We start from the raw sequence: 25,628 nt of genomic DNA, 5'->3' as shown, positions 1-25,628 counted from the left end.
TTTACTTACAGAGCATTGGTGTATTCAGTACAATGAAAAACTAAATCCAGAAGTTCCACCACTTATTCATGCATCAGAAAGGGTTCCTTTAACTTTGAGAGAAAAATTGAAAAGGTATGCATAATTGCAAAGCAAACTGAGCTGACTCCATAGATGCTTCTTGCAGGAGATATTCATCCTAACCCTGGACCACTAGCCAACTCCTGTGATCTATCAACCCCCCTTATTTCCACTCCCACCCAGATTCACACTCCATCTCAGCCGTCCTCTTTTGCCAGGTACCTTAAAATCTTAGGTATCCATAGTACAGTAAATAAAGTCCCTGAACTACACTCCTGGATAACACTACACCCTCCAGATATTCTCTCTATCTCCGAAACCTGGCTAAAACCTCACATATCAAACAAATCCTCCCCCCCCGGCTACAATATCTTCCGCCAAGATAGGCCTACAAAAAAAGTTGGTGGGGTAGTTGTCCTCTTCTCAGAAAATGTCTCTCTCCATCCCATACCAAGCCCCCCTCCTAGTTTCCACCCTGCAGAGATCCTCATACTTAATTGTAACCTAAATGATCATAAAAAGATTGACACTATCTACATACCACCCAGTAACAATATCCCTACACTTGAAGTCTTTCTTGCATGGATCTCCCAAACCATCTCCTGTGAAACCATTATCATAGGAGATGTCAATATCAACTGGAATACTCTCACCACCTACTCCCCCAATGCTAGCATTAATCTATATGGCTTCACCCAACTCATCACCTCCCCAACTCGTATTAATCAACAATCCAATACCAGCTCCACTATAGGCAGGATACTTACCTCCCATCCCAGCCATTATCATAACCTCTCTATTCTCCCTGACACACTTGGTGATCATCACCCTATCTCTGTGCATTGTCACCTGTCCCAACCCTCTAAAACACACATATGCAGGGACTGTCGTAGCCTATACAACTTTAACCCTGGTATATTTAATTAAAACTCTCATCAATAAATTGGTCTTTTCTCCAGCACCTCCCTCTCGAAGAAGCTGTTCTCAAATTCAATAACATCTTCCTTAACACTCTTAACTCCCTAGCCCCTACTAGAAAAGTTTGAGTTAAAACCAACTTCACATCATGGATAAGTAAGTAGACTCTCTCTTATGCGGAAAAGAGATAATGCATGGAAAACCTGGAACAAACTTAAAACTCATTCCAGCCTCCGGCCCTATAAAGAACTTTGAAATACCTCAAAAGAAATCACCCTTGATAAGAAAAACTTCTACCTTAACCCACAAAAAAGCCCCCACTCCAACCCAAAAGATTCTGGAGTACCATTAATATGCTCTTACACGCAGGCAACCTTTCCCCTCCCAACTCCCCCCCCCAAACAGCTCCCCTCTAGAAACCACCACATTTCTCAACTTCTCTTTATAGACTCTTTATCGACTCTATACAGAAACTAATCAAAACTAACACAAATAATAATCATGACATCCCTCCCCCTTCCTCTCACCAAGCTACCTTCACAATTAAGCCTATCCCCACAACAGTTATTAGGTCTCTACTCTTTAAACTTAAACCCTGCTCCCCTTCAGCTGATAACCTGCCTCCCCTATACCTCAAACTAGCATCACACTCCATAGCCTATGGGGTAAGAAAGTATACACCTCTGCAACCTTAGCTCTCAGAGCACTCAATTGTCAGTTCCATATGTTAAAATATCAACAACACACTTTGGAACAATTAAAACAGAAGATTGCTACCTCTCCTGACAGTGCCATCTCTAAAGAGCTTGCAAAATTACTTCACTCTGCTGTTCAGGTGGCAAGGCGCTCTTTACAATGTGGATATGATGCCCTAGAAGCCTCTAGCAGGGCAGCAGTGACAGGATCTGTTATTAGAAGACATGCATGGTTGAAGGAACAACCTCTCCTTGATCATGTCAAGTTTAAATTTATTGATGCACCCCTAGATAAGGAACGCCTGTTTGTGGAAAAATCAAAAGAGGTGCTTAAAAAGATGGAAGACAAAGCAAAATCTATGCAAACAGTAAAAGATTTATTTCATGTTCAACCGCCCAGATTTAGCAGGAACTTCCCTTGCACCCAGTAGACAGGGCCAAAGCAAGCCCCGCAGGGACAGGACATCCAGGCCCCTATCCCATGACCAGCAAAGAAGCAAACAATGGACCACTTCCGCCTCTAAGACAGGGAGTTCTAAGCCAAGCTTCTATGGTAAGCACTCACAGTCTCTCCCTCCCCCCTCTGCCCTTCTTTCACTCATCTAAAACTAGGAGTTCTCTGCACTGCCCTTTGGCTTATCTACTGCTCCCAGAGTATTCAGCAACTTCTTGGCCCCAGCCATAGAATTCTGTGGAAATAGAAATATACAGATTTACCTTTACCTGGATGACTGCCTCATTCAGGTGAACAGCAAAGAAAAGTTGTTCCAGGATCTCCTCTTAGTCAAAAAACTCCTAACTTCCCTAAGGTTCACAATCAATGAGAAAAAAATCAAACCAAAACCCCACCAGGAAGATTGTTTTCCTGGGAGCTGTGCTAGACACAGCAACCCTTATGGCCTTCCTACCCCCAGAAAAGCAGAGCTTTCTGCATCTATACTTCACCCAGTTGGCTTCCAGAAGTCACTTCACTGCAAGGAAGTTCCTGCAAACCCTGGGATACATGGCATCTTGCATCCTCCTCATCCTTCTTGCCAGGCTTCACATGAGAAAGCTTCAGTGGTATTTAACCTTTGGTGGCAGCACTCTCAGTCCCTAGAGACCACTCTACCACTGATCCCTTGCATAAGGGATGAATTTCTCTGGTGGACAAATGCCTGTGCCATGAACAAAGGTCTTCCCTTCATCCTCCACCCTTCCGGCCAGACCATCACCATCGAGGCCTCAGACATAGCTTGGGGTGCTCACATAGCAGGCAGGTGTACCCAAGGCCTTTGGAATACCCAGCAACTTCACTTGCACATCAACCAGAAAGAAATGATGGCAGTGCAAAATACTTTTTCAACCCCTTCTCAGGCCAGGGGTCCTCCTTATAAAAACAGACAACACCACAGTAATGTGGTACATCAACAAGCAGGGGGGCACCCAGTCTTACCCCCTGTGCAGGTTAGCCATGAGTCTGTGACTCACAGCTACCTCCTTGGGGCTGCACTTGATTGCCCAATACTTACCAGGGATAAACAACACACTGGTAGACCACCTAAGCAGAAGCTTACTGGACCCCCCACGAGTGGCACCTCCGCAGAGAAATCTTTCTGCAAATCACCCAGGAGTGGGGGACCCCAGAGGCGGAGATCTTTGCCTTGCACCTCAACCATCAGCTGCACAAGTTTTGTACCAGGAAGTATCCCCTCCTAGCATGTAAAGTGGATGCCTTGACCTTCCCCTGGAGCTCCCTCTTTGTGTATGCATACCCTCCTCTACCCCTTATTCACAAGGTTCTGATCAGAATGAGAGAAGAGAGACCAAAGGCCATCCTCATTGCTCTGGATTGTCTCAGACAGCATTGGTACCCCTTACTATGCAGTCTGACCTCACAGCCCCCGAAACTGCTTCCCCTAAGGTCAGACCTTCTGACCCAGGAGAGAGGGAAGGTACTGCACCCACACCTACAGACTCTCAGCATGGCTCATACACTAAAATCAAACAAGAAGTCACAGTTAAGCAGACTGGTCCTGGACATCATCACAAAGGCCAGAAGGCCCAGCACAAGAAAATCTTATGCAGGAAAATGGAAAAGATTCTGCTCCTGGAAACAATCTAAAGGGGGCAGTTCCTCCTAACCTTCCATCCCTCTCATCCTAGATTACTTAGCAGAGTTGCTCAATAATGGCCTCTCCTTCTCCTCTATTAAAATCCATGCCTCGGCCATCTCTGCCCATTATAATTCAGACCCACCCCTCTTCTCTCATCCTTTGATTAAGTAATTCCTCAGAGGGGCTTCTAATGTCAGGCCTCCCAGAAGACCTCCTAATCCTCCCTGGACCTGAATTATCTGTTAGAGAAACTAACCTTACCTCCTTTCGAACCTGCCACTTCAGCAGAATTGAAATACCTCTCCTGGAAGACTGCTTTCCTACTAGCTATCACCTCAGCTAGAAGGGTCTGAGAACTTCAAGCTCTCATGGCTGTCAAGCCCTTCATCATTTTCCATGCAGACAGAGTATCCCTGATGACTAATCCCTCCTTTATGCCCAAGGTGGTATCTGATGTGACCCTTAACCAGGCCATACACCTTCCCACCTTCTTTCCCAACCCTTAAAACAAGGGGGAAAGAATTTTGCACTCACTAGATGTGCAGAGACAACTCAGATACTGTCTGGACTACACTAAGCCATTCAGAAAAACTGACCAGCTTCTGGTAAGCTTTGCCCCAGGGCCAGATGGGAAGACCATCTCCAAACAAACCATTTCCAAATGGATTTCACACTGTATCCATGTTTGCTACAGACTACATGGGAAACCCATCCCTAAGTCAATCTGTACCCATTCCACTAGGGCAACGTCCACTTCCACTGCCTTCCTCAGAGGAGTACCTATCAGGGACATATTGGAAGCAGCCACCTGGACCTCTGTCCATACCTTTACAAAGCATTACCACCTACCTCTGTTTTCTAAGTCTAGGGCAGGGCCTCCTGACCCTTACCTAGGACTTTACCTATCCTTCCACCCTTTACCTCAGCTTTGGGAATCCTCCCACAGGTAATGACTGCAACAGTGAAACACGAAGAACATAGTACAGTTGTGTACACTTACCATAAATGTAGATGTTCGAGTGTATTCACTGTTGCAGTCTTGGTTTCCCTCCCTCCATCCCCCATTTCACATCTTCCCCTAGGGGGACACAGGCTTCTCAAGGTGGGTCTTAGCCACCAGAACCACTACTCTCTTTTCCCTTGTGCTTCTGATGGGTTAGGGCAAGAACAACTGATGTAATGATGTCGACTGACTTGCTTTGTAGTACTGACAACCTGACATCAGACTACAAGCGACAGCAGCCAGCAAACAAAAACATTGACTCTAGTATTCGGTCCGGCTGAGGGCTACCCCTGGCAGGATAACCCAAGTGTGATGACTGCAACAGTGAATACACTTGAACATCTACATTTATGGTAAGTGTACACAACTTTACTTTCTCCCTCCTAATGAGTATTGTATGGGCAGATCCCTTAATTCTGTCTCAGCACAAGAACCTCCTGACCAAAAGCAAAGGGTCCGTTGTACACTCCACCCTGACAACCTTAAAGATCATGTACATTTTCTTTTAGTTTTAAAAAAATTACATTTGTATATACTGTATGCTGAGGAGCTGTATGATTACTTCCTGATTTTGTGCCATCTGGTGGCACCTTCTTATGCTGTCATGAATCGGCAAAACCTATATAGTTCAGAACCTCAAGATATTGAATTGAAGGGAGGTTTACTATGCTTGGACAGGTAATGAGGTTCTATAGCATTCTTTTATTGAATTTCATTAACTAGGCTTATCATTTTCAAACCATACCTGAGGTTCAGTAGGTCAGCTGAGTCCAGTCAGTGTTCTCCAGCACAGAAGCTCCAGCTGTATATCAAACCTGGTATTGCTGACAGAGAACCGGGTCTGGCATACAGGAGGAGCTGTGAGACCATGGGGCTATCCAGTGCAGGAGCTCCACTTGTCGGGTGTCGTAGCTATCATATCTACATTTTTTCCATACAGTATGATGGACAAGCTTGTCAGGCCTCTAGTCCACTAAGGAATTATATCTGTTTTTGAAATGGAACACACTGAGCCATTTCCATAGGAGTTTGTGGGATGGCTGTCACTACCCCACCTATGAATGTTCATGGTCCCAGGCCCCAACACTACTGCAGCAGTGGATAGTGTAATGAATATAGTACAGCTATGTTAGGAAATTTCCATAACTGTGGATGTTTGAGTATGGCCACTGTTACATTCATATTTCCATCCTTCTACCCCTCTTTTTCCTTCCTGGTGTCTCTTTAGAGTTGGATGGATATCCATTCATTCTTAGTCCCTACCCCTACCATCACCCTTACAAGGTGCTATTCCTTCTCAGGTTGACCTAGGGTGTAGAAAGGCAACTTAGTATGTCCCTACTGGTTGAGCATCCTGGTCATGGGTCTGCTTTATCAGGGATTTTTTCATACTCCGATCTTAGATCCCACTAGAAGTGGGAACTAAGGCAAGAACGAACCGACGATGACATGGTCAAATATCCATCTTATACCAGCGATGTGTAGGTGCCAGCTGAGAGGGCATCCACAAAGGCAGGAGGGGGAAGAGGGCAAAGCAGTGGAAGTCAGGCCAGACATTGGCATTCTGTGGCAGAAGTCCCAAGAAGTTATCACTTGGCAGAAGTCCCAAGAAGTTATCACTACTACAACAATGAATTACAATTATGGTAAGTTCCTAATACAACTGTGCTTTCATTCATATTTTTTGCTTGGGTTCTCCTGAACGGGCACATTTTTGTGTTTGTTTTGCAGGTTCAGGTGATGCAGGAAAAACTGAAATCCAGTAATGTGAAGACTAGTGAATCAGAGAATACACTGTATAAAAGATACCAGGACTTAACCAGCATGGTACATGAAAAAGATGCCATGATTTTAAGGCTTGAAACACAGCTAGAGAAGCAGGTGAGGAGAACTATTATGTTTACTGAAGTTAAAGATGTGAAATAGGTACACTATTTCCTCAGTTCACAGAACACAAGAAGCTTAAGTACTGTAATGCAACAAATTACCAAGTCACAAATTGTTTTATACTGAAGACTAGATCAGACAACAAAACAGGGTGGAATGAAGAGATGCAGAAGTAGAAGTGGGAATTCAATACACTAAAATCTGTTTTATAAAAGAGAGATCCATTTTTGGATATGTTCTGGCTTAACGAGGAATAGTCATATCAAAGAAGTTAGTACCTAGACTGCATCAGATCTTGATATCAGGACGAGAGCCCAAAGTCATGCAGAGTTTTCTGAAATAGGATGAAAATGTAAAAATTAACCCAAATGTCAGAAGCTGGCAAAATAGATGGAATGATAGAAAAAATGTAGGTCTTCTACAAAGACGAGGCTATTCAACTACATTTTCTTAGATTTTTTTTATATACAAAAAGTCAAATAAAAGGATTCTAACTGCAAATTCATTCTGTTGGCATAGATATAAAAACTCTCCATCTTGGTAGTTTAGTTAACAGCTTTGGCCAAATATACCAAATTGGTGGACAGAAGTCTAACACATTTAGAAACGTACCAAGTAAGTGAATTATTGTACCACTGGCAGATGCCAGATGAGAAGCGGAATAATATACAGCCATCTTGTATGTGTACCAAAAGAGAGGTACTGAAATATTTAGTTGGATTCAATGTACAGGCTATTCTCCAAATAAAGAGTGGTGAGTAGATTTTTAGCACATGATGCAAATGGAAAAACTAGCTAAGTTTTTTTATGTCACGGTTTAGATTTTCATTAATGGCTATTAGATTTGGGAAAACTTCCCCTGACTGGACTACATGCACCCATAAAAAGGTGAAGATTCATGAATAACTATTAAGTGGAACAACAGTGGCTGTGAATTTATGAGAAGGAAAATAAAAATTTCATAATTATGAAGTTTGTCAATTTCAATGTTTATCATAGGACCATAGGAAGTTACTAGGCTAATGGCCCTTACAAGTTTAGCTAAATTGTACTCTTATTTCCACGATCAGCACCTATTGCCCCTGTCCAAGAGGGACACAGGTGGAACCCTCAGGGTGAATTTATGGTTATCCATGCAATTGTCCAGATTACGTTTGAAGAGGGCCAGTGAGGTGATCTGTTTGATATGAAGTGGGAGTCTGTTCCAAAGTTACCTCTGGGATACAAATGTGTCCCTCAAGCAGGTTCTATTAATGTCACATACCAGGTTAAGGTCTTTAGAACAAGTAACTCATGTACCATTTGACTTATAGATATGCAGCATTTCCAGTAAATCATATTCAAAGATTGCCTTGTATGCAAGTTAGAGTTTGCCTCTGACCAGTCTGTATGAAACAGGATAAAGTGACAGTGATTTCAGATGATCCACATAGGACAGATGCTAAAGACCTTGAATTTTCCTTTTGAGGAACCTTTGTGGTCTCCCCAATTGCTGCAGGTGCTCGGAAAGGTACACCCCAAAAGGGGCATTGTACTCCATTATTGGCCTGATGAGGGAAGAGTATAGGGATGTTATAACTTTTTTTTCTGGAGGCAATGCCCTCACTTGCCTTCTTGCCACTGTGGAGACATGGTGGTCAAAGGTGAGGTTGCTGTCAACCTGTGTGCCGAGGTCTGTCACCACTGAGTGCATACTTAAGGTTTTGCTATTGATGTGGTAGTTAGCAAGAACATTGCCCTTACCGAAAGGGATGGTAATTAATTTTTTTGCATTGAGTTTAAAGCCATGACTTTGGCACTAATGACTTTGGCACTAATCATTTGTTTGTGTAAGACCCTCTTGTAGGATGTTGACATCATTTGGAGATTCTGTGACTGCTCCCAATTTGCAGTCATCAGCAAACTGTGTCAGCCACAGACCTTAAGTTTTTGCTTGTACTTCAGAGAAATAGATTTCAAACAGTAGAAGTCCCAGGAATGATCCCTGTGAAATACCACTGGTTACAGGTCAGTTGTTGGAGGTGGACTCCCCTATTTTGACTATATGGGTTCTATCAGTGAGCCAGTTAGTGAACCATCTAATAATATAAGGGTTGATACCTAGCTGAGTGAGTTTGTCAATAATGCCTGAGTGGGGGATAGCACCAAATGGCTTGGCTAAGTCTAGGTAGGCTGTATGCACAGATTTCCCCTTGTCCAAGGCCTTGATGACTGTCTCGAAGAAGTCCACCAGGTTTAACAGGCATGATCTCCCTTTGACAAATCCAAACTTAGTAGGGTCAGTTGAAAAATGCTATAAATCCTAATATCCAGTTTAATAATGTACCTTTTAATCTTTCTAAATTTCCACTTATTCAAAGTTTCACTGTGTGGGACTTGCTACAATATAATGATTTATCTCTCACTAACCTACGCATAAAGCTGAAAGCAAATATTAATTACATTACCATACTACGTCAATTGAGAGATAGCATCATTGTGAAATTTGCTCACATTAAAGTAAGTATAAATGATTTTACAAATCTTACCACTGTTATACAAGCTCTAACATTACCACAGAAGATGTTATCTAAATCTTATAATCTGGTTAATCAGATAATACATAATAATACTTGTCTATTTTCTGATTATTGGGATAAACAGAATGTCCATTTGTCTTTAACTCAGAAACTTTCAGCCATCAAGGATACTTTAGACTATTCCCCATTCAAGAAGCTTTTTACCCAGTTAATGATATTTAATAATGCATATCGTACTCCTTCCAAACTTAACAAGTTTGACTTCCTCATGTTCCTGCTGTTCTTCTTTTAATGCTGATCTCTTACATATTTTGTGGTCCTGTCAGCCTCACATAAACTTTGGACCTCTAAAATCAGATTACAAAAATGGGATACCAAAAATCCACACTATCCTGGGAATTAGCGATTCTTCATATTCCTATTATTCATCTATCAAAATTTGATACACATGTGTTAGTTTATATTTGTTCACTCATTAAGTTTATATTACTAAACGTTAGACCGCACTAAATTGGAATAGAACCTTAGCCTACTCTTATATTTCAGCTCAGAAATTACTGGTGAAGAGTCCAAAGAAGTTAGCTCTTAACAATAAAGTCTTAGAAAAGGTATTACACATCTTGGATAGTGTTTAATAATCTCTGTTTTTTTTTTTTATAGTTTTATAACCTAGCTCTCTCTCACTACATTTACATGCATACTATACAGGATTATATACTTTGTTGCCTCTGGTTTAACATATTCATACTTTGTATATAGTTATGTTATAGTTGTCCTGTTTGGAGTTCTTGCATTTACATTGTTATAGTCTTGCATTTATACTTGAACTCCCATGCTCTTATATCCAATGTTCATTTTGGTTATTGTGTTCTTGTTGTATTGTAAATATGCATATATTAATAATTCAATAAAAAGTTTTTTGAAAAAAAACTTAGTAGGGTCAAGTGTTTGGAGATTATCTATGTCTTTATTGATAAGGTCCATGATGATTCACTCCATAGCCTCACAGATAAGGCTAGTCAGGCTAATAGGTCCATAGCTCCCGAGGTCAATGGAAGCACCACCTTTGTACAAGGGAGTAACGGTGGCCATTTTCCATTCAGGTGTGACAAAGCCAATACTTAATATCAGTATTTCTTCTTTTAACCATAAAGATGGGTTTGAACTTTGTGTGAAAATGACTTTTGAGTAATATTTAATATACATGGAACCCAGAGCACCTGTCAGTAACCCAAGCAATAGGGAGGACATGTCTACACAGAAGGCACCCAGGTGAAAACAAACTGAAGAACTAAGCACTTTGAGGCAGGATTACTAAACACTGTGGTGTCCTTTACGCCCAACATTTTGGACAAAAGTATTGAATATCCCCAAAGATATGACAATAGATTTAATGTTATTTTACTTTTGCTTGATGACAGAATGAGATGGCCTATGTAGTACACCATTTATGTGTACTTAGTGTTATACCTTACTTCCCTTTCACTCTTTCGATACCTCTCCTATGTCCTGTTGAATACTTTCCTGGATTCCCTATTACCACACACTGTGGTTGTCTGTTGTTTGGGTCCAAAACCGTCTCTGTCAAGAAATACTTGTATAGGTTCATGGAGCTGTTGGGCCCTGCCTTCCTCCTCCCTCATCTACTTCATATTCAGAATGACCATTTTCAGCTCGCCCTGGATGATCTTATGTATCCATATCATGCCACCCATCTTCTCTGGCATGTAGTGTGAAGAGACCCATCTTATCTGTCCTGTGCTCATAGCATTTCTTCTTCATTATAAGCACCTTTCATGTGGCTTTCCTCTGGAACCCTCCCAGCATCCTGATGTTCACTTCCTTGTATGATCTCCAGGACTGTACACAGTACTCAGTGTGGTCTGATTCGGAAGTTGTAGAATGGAGGCTTTGCCTGTTTGGTTTTGAAGCTTTCATGTCTGTAACCATCTTTGGTGTACTACAAGGGTTAATTATTCCTGAGTCAACTACTTTTTACCATTTTATTAATCCCTTTAGTATCTCACAGAGTGGTATTGCATTATTTTTTTTCTGTGACTGATATGGTCATCTGGACAAGTAACAAATCTATTGTAAATATTATGGGCACACTGATGAATAGCTTTGCCCTACTTCAGAGTTAGTTTAATTATGCAGGACTTTCTCTGCATTAAAGTAAAAGAAAAAAACTTAAGTAGTGCTGTATAGCATAGCTAATTCTCTTTGTATCATCCCTAGCAATTGAATGAGAATGACTCATTCAACTAGCCATTTATACAATATGTGGAATTCTAGCTCAACCACCAATTACCATTTAGTATCCTTCTAGTCAAAATCTACAAAACAAATAAAAATCCTACAAGGAACCCACAATAGGTTAACTCATTACTTAACCTCTGAACCTAAAGCCAAAGGTGTCATACCTCCCACCTTAGCACATGCGGTTCTACTGATCATAGGCTGCTTGTTTTGTAAGTGAGACACACTATGGTTAACTTTATTGAAGAGACCACTTCATGGTTCAGACCCCCTAAAGTACAATACCACTCCATCACCCTCAGTAAGGCTGAACATGTGAATTCCTCAAAAAGCAAATGGTGTCTCAAGTTCCGTGATATTCAAAACACCTTTCTTTAAACATTGCCTTATCATGTTGTTTCTTAGCAATTAAACCATTCATTGAGAGTCTGTACTGCTCCGTGTCAAATCTATTTACTTTGGTACTACCTGCGTACTCAGTTGTGTGATTCAGAATGTCCTTTTCCTTCTGGGATTTTAAAGCATGGAATCCTCTTCCACTTACTATCTGAAGCAGTCTTGTTTAGCAGTCATTTAAATTCATCCTGCTAACTGCTTCACTAACAATTTTATATATACACATATAAATTGTTAGTTCTACACAATTATTGATTGTAAGTGATGTTAGGTATAGGCCAGGCAGTTTGCTTTCAGGTGGTCTACTGCATTGTGCTTCACATATATATATTTTTAATTTAATCTAGTTGCTACCTGGGTAAGCCCACTGGATAAAGTCCCCTTTTTCAGGGCTGACGTGGGAGCACACTGCCTGGTTATGTGAGTCACACAACAGACAAATGGAGATGAAAAGAATCAAACCGTGTACCCTTTTAACTACAGCAAGCAGCTCATTAACACCTCAGAACATTAGTTCTGTACACCAGCTGCCATTTAGTTTGACTGTACAATCTGCATGCATAATCTTTACATATTTAAATGCAATGTTAGAAGGATCAAAAAAACAGTTCACCATCCCAGTAAAAAAGCTGATTAAGTGGTTTCAAAGAGTCAGAAGATCTGTAGTGTATTTTTTAAATGTAGTTTCTGCAGCTGCTCAGGCTTTATTTTAGTGTGGGCTGCCTAGGCTGGAGTTGGCAACATGCTGCTATTACAAGGCACAAACCTGGCTTACTAGAAATTCTGCTCTCTGTCCTCTCTTTCACAGCTGCTGGCAGTTCTATACCAACATATCTGATGGCTGGTGTATTCGGTTGTTTTAGAGACTTACTTTTCAAGGTCCTGTCGCACTCATGTTGCTTTGCAGGATGGGTTTCAACTTTGAAGGATTCCGATGTGCAGTGTGGACTGACAAACTGTTGCTGCTGTTGCCCACTGCCTGACTACTGTCATGCCCATTAAGTTCTCTGGTAAAGGAATTGGGTGGCTGGTTTGCTGTCACCACTTGCAACAGTCTTTTTTAATCCTTTTTGACTGCTCTGTGGACTTAACAGTTGTGAATTAATTAGTCTGGACTGGCATTGCTGCTACTCTTTGTTACTGTGAGTCAGGCTGACTAAAAGTGAGGGAACTGAAGATATATATTCCATATTGATGAACTGCCCCTAATTTTAACTCTTATCATCCGTTTCTGGAGGAAAATGTTTTATTTTCTGACAAACTGTTAAAGACTGCAGTCAAGTAATGGTATGCATGAGTTTCAGACTTCATGTCATTCATAGCTTCTAAATTTCCCTGATTTTTGGGGTTATTCTTCATAAAATTTAGGGTTTTCTAACAAATCACTTTAGCTTAGACACTAACTAATGACAGGTATTTGAAATTATGACTTTGCAGGCTTCAGGAAATACTTGCTATTACAAAACCTGTTATTCTAACAGTTTTTAAGCCTATAAAAGCATTATTTAAAGTTTATCCATGATTTTAGGTTTTTATCCCACATTTTTTTTTTTTTTTAGTTTTGTCCCTGAGTCTTGAACCAAGGGGTTCAGAGAAGTATGTATGTATTGTATCTTTCAGAAAGTATCCATCTACAACCCCTTTTCCCATTTTTTTGCACATGGGGCTTGGCTGTCACTTCAATGACAATCATCTATAGCCGGGTGGTAGCGCTGCTGCAGTAGTTCTTCCATACCACACACTTGTATACACACACACACACACACACACACACACACACACACACACACCTATGGCCAATTTAGAATGTCCAGTCCACCTACTGCATGTCTTTTCAATGTGGGAGGAAACCAGAGCACTCGGAGGAAACCCACATGAACACAGACAGGACTTGCAGACTCCATAGAGACGGCACCCCAGACAAAAATCAAACCAGGGAACCTCTTGATGTGAGGTGACAACACTGTCCACTGTGCTGCAGTTTTCAGAAAGTACACAAAAGCAATATTCAAAATCTGTCCCTGATTTTGGACATTTGTCCCCCATTAGTTTTGTCTTGGGTATGCCCATGGTGCTATTGGCTCTGATCCTGGTTCCTGAGCTATGGTATACAAGAAAATTTGTATACTGGATATAATATTTTGAATATATTGCTACAGTTTTTCAAGAATGTCTTAAAATGGCTTTTGGTTATGCAACTGTGCATCTGTTTGTCTGTCTGCCTGTCTGTCTCAGGGGCTGTTGAAATAGTTTGAACTGTGTGTCCTGCCAACAATGAGCTAAAATATATTACTATTGCTATCATCTGTGTAGACACTAACTGTACAGGGTCTTCATAGCAGTGCTTGTTTTCTTCCAGATAGTAGATCTTTACTTAGGGCACTCATGCATTTAGCATTCAGCACATTACAGTGTAACTAGATATTTAGAACTCAAAGCTGTGTGACTTTTTTCCCGAGTTTTACATTTTTTAGTGTGATAAAATTCCTCTTCAGTGGTCATGAAGCCCATTGTACCAAGGTTTTGTTCCACAGTTAGTCTTTGTGTCTCCCAAGAGGACAGGCTAACACAGTATGCTCCCACCTCATGGGTGCATCTTTATAAATAAGTAAATTCTAAGTACTATGATTTTGGATACCCTGCCTTGATTTTTGATGGCCCACTGCTATGATTTTGAAAGCTGATAGGTTGAGAGGTCTGCCTTCAGCAATTTTCTTCATTGCTCATTCAGCTCTGATACTTGCCTTGTCTGTAGCTTTTGTTTATACACCAAAGAAGCCAGTGTGCGTCTTCCCTAATTTTGGGGCTTGCTAAGTCAGCTTTTTGTTTAGCACACCAGATGTATAACTGCACCTGTGCTGGTCCATGACCCTATGGCCAGCTTTTCAGTTGTTACCTGGCAGTACAGGGTTGTAAACTGAGTCAGGATCATTTGAACAAAGGCATATTTAGCACCCTTTATTACATTCACACAATTTAACAATGACGTGTTTACATACAGTTATAGAAATGAAAACAAACCATTGTAAACATTTTTGTTAGCTTCCAGGATTAAACATATATGTTTTCTTTTTTTAAATAATTGGTATTTACACCAACATTGTGCAAATTGCCCAAGTTCTGCTTTCCTTTAAATTTCACTCCTCCCTTCCTGAACATTATTCTCCATGCTGCTAAGAGCAGTTTTGGCTAACATCAAAGAATGAAACAGTACTAATTTCATGAACTTTAGTTTTACCGTGACCTAGGAATGGGGTCCATTCTTGTCATGGTGTTAGAAACCTAAAAAACTTGGAGAAGTTAAATTGAGACATGAAGATCCAGGGTGTTTGGGAAAACAGGATGTAAAACAACCATATAACTCTAAAAGAAATGATGGTATTAGTATTATGGGCCATGACAGCATTTAGACACAGCTGGCACCCAGACCTCTGATGATCACTATAGTGATGTGATACATAAACAAAGAAGGAGGCACCCATTATTGCTAACTGTGCATACTATCCATGCAGGTATGGGAATTAGCACAGCAAATGGGCATCACTCCCATAGCCTTCTTTTCTGTAATAAAAGGCATTAAGCTATCAGCATAAATAGGTCCTTTCTGGATCCAAAATTAGTGGGTGTTAAAAAAGAAAAATGTTTATACTTGGTTCAAAATGGGGTGTGCCAGAAGTAGACTTTTTTGGTTGGTCACAGAACTGTCTAATCAGAAAATTCTACACAAGAGACCCACAGAAGTGGCCCTGAAGAATAATGGCCTCTCCAGTCTGTGGACAAGTCTGTTTCTGTATATTTTCCTTCTCTTTACCCCTTATCTCCAAGGTAATACTGAAACTCAGGGAGGATGGACCTAGGAAGAATTTGATACCCCCCTACTGGCTTAGGCAACTCTGGTTCCCACTACTTCTGATCATGATCAGAGAGAAACCAGTGGTGCTACCATAACTAGTAGACCTTTTAACTCAGAGCAAAGGCTCATCCTTACAGTGCAAACTAAACAACCTGAAAACATTGCAGTTTACAGGTGTGTGATCTAGTACTTATCTCATCCAGGGAAGTTTTCTGAAGATGTTGTACACATTCTGAAGGACAGGAAAACTAGCACCACAGAATATTGCATAGCAAAGTGGAGAATGCCCTCCCACTGGTGCCAAGTCAGAGGATAACAACCCCACCAAGCTCAACTGCCACTGGCACTCAGTTGCCAAGTAAGCTGTTTAAACAAGGCTTATCTTACATTTTTTGTTACAGTTCATGCTTCCACAGTTTCTGCCTGTCTCTCCCTTAACAATCTGACTTACTATCAAATGCCCATGAAACAGTTATTAAAAAGAGTGCTCCATCTGAGGTCACCCATAAAGAAATGCCTCTAGAAAAACTTATCCTACAATCTTTAGAGTCAATAGACTAAGCCACCATCATTATCATCAATCCCTTTTTGTTTTTATTTTTCCTTTTTGTACTATTTCACTCTACTATGTATAACTTAGAATATATCATACTGTGAATTTATTTATGTAAATACTCTTTTTCTCCTCGGGTCTCCACTGAAAATGGGCTTCTGGCCCAATTGGACCAACCCTTTAAATGTCAAATAAGTAATAAATAAACAAGTAAATTATGCTTACATGGAAGGTTGTACTACTGGTATGACATAATCAGCTAGACACATCTTAGAACTGTGGGTATTCATGTGTAGATAACATTTTTTGTATTTTTGTAAGGATAGAATCACTCTGTGCACCACCTCTACTTTCATGCCCAAAATGGTCACTGAACTGTCCCTGAATCAGGCTATCCATCTACCAGTGTTATACCCATGCCCATAAAACAAGGACAAAAGAATTACTTGGACAGGACAGAATCAAACAGGAAAAACGAATCTGCACTATAGTGCAGTCTTTGTTAGCTCCACTCTTGTTGTGGACATTTGAAGTGTACAGACCCCATGTTTTTAGACTCAAAATGTTTTATACTATAATATATGTAAAATGGAATCAGTAGAGTTTTCGTTTGCCTGTGAATCCTTAGGTAAAGTTTGTTGTGATTGCTCCCTTATTGTAAGGTCTTCCAGCATTCCAAAAGTGGTAACTTAACATCCACTCATATACTGTGAGCTGCATTTCTCTTCTAGTGGGCAAGCTTGCAATTGAGGAACACTGATCTATTTTTGGTTTTCTGTCTTCTGAACTTTCTGCAACAGGTAGCTATCCTGCTGTCCTTCTTAAGGTCATTACTTGGATTTGCGACCCCTTCACACTTTTCACCATAAAATGCATATACCCATTGAGGAATGTTAGATGACTGCCAAATATTTCTTCTCCAAGCTTGCCTCCATTACGTCAGGTGCTGACCCTGTCACATTCACAGCAGCTGGTGGAGGCTCCACTGTGTGTTACACATTCTGCTGTTGGTGTCATTTTGAGATACCTGATCACAATGATTTCATTATACTCATTTCTAACATCTCTGGATGTCACAGCCAGGTGTGTTAAATGTTGATTGGATGTTCTGGGTACATTTCTATTTTGGACATATCTCCCTTTTACTTCAGGCTGGTGTTTTCCCTGTAAATATAAGACATTTGGATTACTGCTTTTCTCAGTAAAGCTGATATGGATGACTATAACCTGAATGAATACAGACTTGTATCTGTATGAGTGGATGTCAAGTTACGGCTTTTGAAATGCTGAGAGACCTTGCAATAAAGCAACATGCAAGTTGTAATTTACCTGAGGTTACAAGAATCTGGTAATACACTTTTGAGGAAATAGGAGAAAAGGGTGACTCTATCTAGCCTGCACAGCACAACTGCACAAGAAGAGCTGCCCAGCACTACATGTGGGTATGAGGAACTCATTAGATGCAACTGAACCCTTCAAAGGCAAAGGAGGCGACTACTACTCCAGTGCACATTGTGATCTTGCAGTAAAACATTTTCACTTTAAATATTTAGGACTGTTTATTCCCGCAGTAAAAACAATATTGTCTTCTGTTTTTGTTTTGTGTGTTCTCTAAAGTTTTTACTGTAAACTTCAGAAGTAAAACGTTTGGATTTTTTTTTTACTTTACCATAATAACAGCAGTCCATATCAGTCACCATACTCAATTATTCCATTGCCTTACCTGTGAGGAAAGTAGTTAAAAGCCACACCCATTGCCCTTGTTAGTTTGGTGTTGATTGTACATGTGTTCAAATGTCACTGCGAAAGTAACCTCTCTCTTTATACTGAGGAAACAATTTAGTTCTGACTTTGGCATCCAGGACCCATTTTCACCCGCCATTACCTGCATGCCTTTGAGAAAAAAGCCAGCATCTTCCCATTATGTTGTTGCTACTTTGTTTCTTCTGACTCCTTTTCCCTCTCATGTACTACCACAACCTCCAGGCATTTCATCTCTATCTCTCATCTCTTAAGTTGAAGATACATTGTGAGAGCATCCGAGGATGGACTGAGTTACTTTGCTATATGCTCTACACTAACAGCCACTAGTAGACTGTCTCCAGTTTCAGTGAATTGAATCTTGGCTGCATTCAAGGTGGTTATCATCTCATCCTTGGTTATAGCAGTAAGCTGGATTCCTTTCTGTCTGCATTCTTTACTCATCTGTGACACTGACATTTTTTCCATATTCCACAGAGCTAAGGTTTACCTCTTTCCTAACTACTCTGCCTAAAGTAACTGCTGTACAAGGTATTACTTTATATTTAATAAGTAAAATTCACCACAAGCTTGTAGCAGTCCTGAAACAACGTTTTAACGAATCCACAAAAGTTGAAAAATGATGACTTGGTGCTTTCGCCCTTTACATCATCTTGGGCTTCATCAAGAGTAAATCACATTAAAAAAAAAAACAGTTCCTTTTATACTTCAAAGTCATCATTTGACTTTGCTTGAATTAAGAGAGACAGTATGGCAATTAAGACTTAATGCCATGGAATATCCTGGCATAAACAATTGCTGCTCTATTGCTAGTCTTAAGATTAAGAGCAACACATGTATCTAACTGTACCTGGGTGGTTCAACAATGATTCTAATAGCTTGGATTTATTAATGCATATTGGTTTGGTATTTTTGCATTTATGGTAGTTCAAACACATTTTCTATATGTAGGAACAAGTATCATTATATATATTATATATATGTATATATATATTTTTATACACTTTACAAAAATAGTGTTTTTTTAATTGTTTTTACTTAGTGTTTATACACAGTTTTTAACATTGTTTTTATATTTGTTTTTAAACTGTGCTTACAAATGGACAACTTATGTTGGTGAACTCTTTAAATCAGTTCCCTACTATTTAATTGATTTTTTTTAGTCTGTGATGACTTTGAAGTATAAAAGGAACTTTTTTTTAATGCAATTTACTGTGATGATGCCCGAGATGATGTAAAGGGTGAAAGTGCCAAGTCATTGTTTTTTAACTTTTGTGGCTTCATTAAAACATTGTTTTGGGATTGCTACAAGCTTGTGGTGAATTTTACTTATTTTATGTTTGCACCATTCTTTTCGTTCCAATTTTTTATTTCTTTATATTTACCTTGTCGGTGCAGGGATACATACATTTCCTGGTGCCAGAACTGTTTTGCAGGCTGTACAAGTTCAGTTCACAATATAGCCATGCTATAGCAAGCCAAATTTCATATGATGAACAGGCATAAAACCCCATCTGCTGCCTCCAAATTATATGTGATAGTTTATGTTTTCATGATCTGCCCTAGTGTTAATGATTATATGTGATGGTACAGGCTATAAAATGCACATTCTGGCACCAAATAATATATAAGGTGCAGCTGGCCATAAGATCATGTGGTGAATGTAAACTGCTGCATCGTATAATACCCCATATCTGCTACACTCACATACGTGTTGCACTGTAGAGTTACACATATGAGTTGTAATTACAAGCTTACCAGGATTTCACCCACATTACAGTCATCCCAGTGGTTTCCACTGCAGTCTTACCAACAGCAGTTGAAATGTGACCTAAATAATTTCACCTATAAACACACAAACTGTATTTTCCAGGAAGGCTTAATGCTCTGTCTGTCCAATAACAATATTCCCTTTCTTGTCTTTATTGTAACGTCACCAGCTAAGCAACTAGCATATCAAAAACACCAACAGTTATTTAATGCACTGTCCCAGTATACATACTGTTATTAAGCTAACAATCAAAAAGAAATTGCCAGCCAAAGCATTTAATGCTGAATAAAGAAACTCTTTACCTGCAACTTTAAGTGGTAATTTAAACTACTGAAATTGAAAACTAAAACAAAGAAAAAAGGAACCATCTGCTCAAAACAGTTCTTGCACGGTTTCAGTAGTGTGAACTGTACACAGCGCACTGAGAAATAGGGGAATATTTGCATGTGCAGGGCATGGACATTTTCTACAATGTGTGGAAGCAATCAAACTTAGGAAAAAATGTCTACTATACAGCTGAGTTTTTTAAGTAGACATGAAATGTCTTTTTTAAAATGCCTTAGAATACTGATAATCACTGTTTGATCATGGGTGATGCAGATTTTAAATATTCACAACAATTTTTTTCCCATTTGGTCATTGCCCTTGTGAATACATTGCGTCATGAGAATGTTCTGCATAACACACAGCTGATCAGTAATCATTAATGTAATATGTAAAACTTCCTAAGAAGGAATAATTAACAGATAGACACAAACATGTCTAAAAGATTCTATTTTTTTTTTTGCACATGCAATGGTTACACTTTTGTTTAACAAGATTGTCATAGTAGCAATGATTCCTGTATCTTACCTTCTTTTTTGTGCCATGTAATTTCTTTAGGCCCAGTTAAGAGCACAGGAAGCAAAGCTTATTGAAGAAAAGGCAGCAAAGATCAAGGAATGGGTGACATTAAAGTTAAAAGAGGTAAGTTTATAAGATCTCTATGTTGTTAATGCACATAACCATGAGATTTTACTTACAATTCAGAACATTTTTAGGCCAGTAACATGGGGAGTCTCCCCAGAGCTGGCAGGAGGGGCAGTGTGGAGGAAGCTGCCACCCCATGTGCCAGGATACAGTGAATTCCAGTAGTAGAATGATCAGTTTCTTTTTTATTGTAACATTTTATGTTCTGTAGTCCTATCTCACCTTCATTCTTACATATGGGATCGGCCTGTGTACAAGCTGGAAGACTTCTAGTTGGCTCATGGCTAGGTAGGTATCCCATGGTGCACCGGTACAATCCCCAGATCTCGTTTGCCGCGTTGACGAGTTCGGATGTGTTTCTCTTTGGAGTTTATCGGGAGATGTGGAGAGGGTAGTGCTGAGACTGTTGAAGTTGTCTGCCTTACCGAAATTGTTGTTGGCTCCAACCCAGTTGGTTCCGGAGCCACTTGAGCCCGTTATGCCCCCTTCGGTGATTCCTCCTCCGAGCCATGCTGGCCTTTTGGAGCTGGAGTGTTTGGTATGGCTGTTGGAACCCTCTATTCCCGCTCCCCCTCTGGTTGTTTCCGAGCTGAGTCCTGCTCCGAAACTCTGTGTCGTCCGTGGTGTCTAGGAGCCAAAGCTCCCCGGTCTGCCCCGACAGAGACGCCTGGAACCAAACCTCCTCAGTTCTGAGCCTCCATCTCGGCATGTCGGCAAGGATGAGTTTGGATCCTATGTCTATCTTGGAGCTGATTTCTCTGGAGATGAGGAGGTCTTCGAAGCCGGAGAGGTCGGCATTCGAGATGATGAGGAATGTGCTGTTCCGATCTTCAGCTCCTACCAGGGGACCTACTTCTGTCTCAGCTCCTACTCCCTCCCTGGACAGCAGAGACCTGCAGCCTCAGGAGCCACTGGCTGGTGGCCCCCACTCTTCCGAGACCTCCCCGGAATATCCTTCCAAGGAGCTCCCATGGAAGAGAACATGTAAGAGGAAGCATATAGACTCCCAGGATAAGTCTTTGACCTCTGACACTGACCTCGAGTCAGAAGGGTCCCCCAAGTCATCCTCTGATGATGTCTCCTTCATAGACATCCTGGAAATCCTTAAGCAGAGGTGCGGCTGGCCTACTGTCACCCCTAATGATGAGGAGTCTGTGTACCTGAAGGCTTTCGGGTCTCAACATTCAGCCTCTTGGATGTCTCCATCTTTTGACGAACTGATGGAGCTAGTTAGTCGGAAGGTGACGGATACTCCTGATGCCGTGGAGCCAGTCCCCAGGAGACCAAATAAGTTTCTTTCTGCACCCAGAGAAAAGGAATTTTTAACTAAAGGTGTTCCTGTAGATGCCATGGTGGTGGCGGCGGCCACTAAGAAGGAGCTATCGGAGACTTCTTCTTCTGTTCATCCGCCGAATAAGGAGTCTCAAACAATGGACAGATATGGGAAGCGTATCTTCTCTTCAGCAGCATTTACTCTTAGATCGCTGAACTACCTTACACACTTCATGAGGCTTCAGAGAGATCTCCTTAAGGAGTTAGGAGATTCTCTACAAGGTACATGTACTTTGGGAGTCCCTGACAAGGTGTCTGCCCAGTTGTCCACCTTGCACTCTGTTGTCAATTCGTCCATGCGGCTTATTTTGTATGCAGCCAATGGAGCAAGTAGAGCAGCAGGTTCAGGAATTTCCTTAAGACGTCATTCCTGGATGTGTTTGTGTAACTTTGCAGAACTGTTCAAGTCTACCTTTACCAATGCCCCCTTTGGTTCCTCATTGTTTGGACCCAAGGTAAAGGACACACTCACCCAGTGCGAGCAAGAAGGAAAAACAGTCTCTGCCATGGGAGTACGTTTTACTGTCCCCTGTAGACCATACCCTAAGGGTCAGAGTGGTGGTAAAATGTGGTTCAAGAAGTCACAGAGGTTTTTCCAAGTTGCACAGGGTGACTCCTCTTTCAGAGGAGGAAATGGTAGACATCGCCCTAGAGGCAGGGGTGGACCTCAAAACCAAGGAGGCCACGATTCGTTTCGGGGCCGGCCTTACCAGTGCTCCTGATGTGGGGCCCGACTGTGCTTCTCTGAAGCCGGGTCAGGGGTCACATTTCTTTTTATCCAGAAGCCTGGCTAAGTATCACTCAAGACAAATGGGGACAAAGAATTATTACCAGAGGCTATGTCATACTCTTTTCTCTTCCACCTTATGTTCCCAAGAGGATCCCGGATGTTCCACCCAATCACAGGGATCAGGCAGCTGTGGAGGTCAACAAGTTTCTGACAAAAAAGAGTCATCCAAACTGTCCCAGCAGACCAAATAGGATCCAGAACTTACTCCAGATTCTTTTTAGTGCCAAAATGTACAGGGGACTGGAGGCCCATCTTGGACCTCAGCAGATTGAACAAATCAATAAAGAAGGACAAGTTCTGGATGGTGACACTGCAGTCTATACTCCCGTTATTTGGGAAAGACAATTGGATGTGCTCAGTAGATCTCCAAGACGCTTACTACCACATAAAAATGGACAGGGCATCGAGGAGTCATTTACACTTCTGGCTGGGAGCCAGTCATTACCAGTTTTGTGCTTTGCCCTTTGGTCTTACCACAGCCCCCAGGGTGTTCACCAAGTGTATGGCAGTAGTGACAGCTCACCTGAGACATCGAGTATTCCAGGTGCTTCCGTTACTGGACGACTGGCTCTTGACCGCCCCCACCAGGCATCTACTTCTTCAGACTAGGGACGCTACCATACAACTTTGTGCCCAGTTGGGGATTTCTATAAATTGGAAAAATCTGCCTTATTTCCTTCTCAATCTGTGAATTTTATAGGTGCAGAGTTAGACACAGTAAACATGTTGGCTCGTCTTCCTGTAGAAAGAGCACAGAATCTGGTTCTTCAAATTCAGCGTCGTCTTCCCTTATGAAAGGTCAAGACCAAGACTATTATGCAGATTCTGGGGACCATGGCTTCCACCATTTTACTAGTACCACTAGCCAGACTACAAATGAGGATTCTTCAGTGGCTGCTGTCATCCCAATGGTCCTTTCAGCACCTACCATTATCTCATCACGTGCTGCTGACAGACTCTTGCAAGAAGGACCTCTTTTGGTGGACTGTACCCAATCAGTTAACCACGGGCACTTCATTTGTTCCTTGCCAACCCATTGCCACTGTGACCATGGATGCCTCACAGATAGAGGGGGGGGGGGCATTATCTAGGCAGGACTGTCCAAGGCACATGGCAAGATGATGAGACTCATCTGCATATCAGCATTCTAGAGATGAGGGTGGTGCTCCTGGCGATGCAAGCACTTCACGACCTTCTGCCTCTGGGGATGATTGCGATACAGTCAGACAACATGTTGGTAGTATGGTATATCAACAAACAGGGCGGAACCAGATCATACCCACTCGAGTTTGGAAATGGGCGATATCTTCCCAGTGTTTTCTGGTGGCAACACACATTCCATGGACAACCAACATGATAGCCGACAAGATCAGCCAGGCAATCTTGATGTGTCATGAGTGGTCTCTGAAACAGGAAATAGCGGAGCAGATTTCCGCAGATGAGGACAGCTTTGCTGCAATCTCTTTGCCAGCCCGATCAATGCCAAATGCAGCAACTATTTCTCCCTCATTCCCCCTCCAGGGGAGTCACCCAGAGATGCACTTGTTCACTATTGGCCCCTGGGTCTCCTTTATGCTTTCCTCCCTTTCCTCTCATTCCCAAGGTTATTCAGAAAACAAAATGACTGGGAAGCAAACTGATCCTCATTGCTCCTTACTGGCCTCATCAGGTTTGGTTCCCCTTTCTCGGGCCTCTTCTCCTAGATGATCCTTGGATTCTGGACCCAGTACCAGATCTCTTGACACACGTCAGGCTCGATTCATCCTGCTTTACACACCCTCAGTTTGACAGCTTGGCTGCTCCAGTTCCATCCCTAGTCAGGCTTCACGACTTCTCACCCTCTGTGACTCATATACTAACGTCCTCTCATAAACCCTCCACTAGGAGACTATATTCCAGCAAATGGAGGAGATTCTGTAGCTGGACTGAGAAAAAGAATGTTGACCCTTATACCACCTCCATCCCAGTGGTTTTGGAGTTCCTATCTGAGCTTTTCCACCAGGGATCTGCGGCTGCCACTATCAGGGTTCAATTGGCAGCGGTTTCTAATTTTCATCTAGGCATACAAGACTCTAATCTGAGGTCACATAGGCTGTGCAAAACCTTCCTCAAAGGTGCCACTTTATTGAGACCCCCATTTCAGGAACCTGTTGCTTCATGGGATTTAAATTTTGTGCTATCCAAATTGACATCTCCACCCTTTGAGCCTTCTCATTCATCGCCTTTGAAATTTTTGTCTGGGAGACTTTGTTTTTGGTGGCTATCACATCTGCCAGACGGGTGTCAGAGTTGCAAGCATTGTCTGTAAAACCCCCTTATCTGATTTTTCACAAAGACAGAGTATCCCTTCATACTAATCCTTCCTTTGTCCCCAAGGTCTGTTCCCATAACACTTTGAACCAGTCCATAGAATTTCCAGTGTTCTTTCCAAACCACTCCAACGCAGAAGAGTACAGGTTTCATCAGTTGGATGTTCATAGCCAATTACGTTTATATTTGCACAGAACAAAGGAATTCAGGAAATCAGATCAATTATTTATTTCCTTCTCCGAATCCAGGTCAGGTTTACCAGATGTTCTTCATGTTTCACTGTTGCAGTCATTACATTTGGGTAATCCTGCTGGCAGGTTGCACTCAGTCAGCCTGGGTCCTGCGTTGGCTGCTGTCACCCCTTCCCTGACGTCAGGTCGTCAGGGGTATAAAAGATGCGGCCAACGCCATTTTCTTTAGTCTTTCTTGCCGTGCGGTGCCCGAAGCAGAAGCAGT

The 25,628-nt window shown here is 41.5% G+C and overlaps 1 protein-coding gene across 2 annotated transcripts in view; it reads left to right on the top strand.

The window, feature by feature from the left end:
- The window catches only part of LOC122804322 (pleckstrin homology domain-containing family H member 1-like), a 1,703,720-nt gene that overhangs the window by 831,898 nt on the left and 846,194 nt on the right, over window positions 1–25,628 (top strand). For both annotated transcript variants that reach the window (XM_044074112.1, XM_044074113.1), the window contains 2 exons: window positions 6,504–6,653; window positions 20,654–20,737. In XM_044074112.1, coding sequence (XP_043930047.1) covers window positions 6,504–6,653; window positions 20,654–20,737 — 234 coding nt within the window. The remainder of the gene's footprint in view (window positions 1–6,503; window positions 6,654–20,653; window positions 20,738–25,628) is intronic.

The sequence above is a fragment of the Protopterus annectens genome, chromosome 6.part0, assembly GCF_019279795.1.
Source record: "Protopterus annectens isolate FY-2018-M chromosome 6.part0, PAN1.0, whole genome shotgun sequence".
NCBI classification, from domain to species: domain Eukaryota; kingdom Metazoa; phylum Chordata; order Ceratodontiformes; family Protopteridae; genus Protopterus; species Protopterus annectens.
The sequence above is the reverse complement of the archived record's forward strand: the minus strand, read 5'-3'. Positions and strand labels throughout refer to the sequence as shown.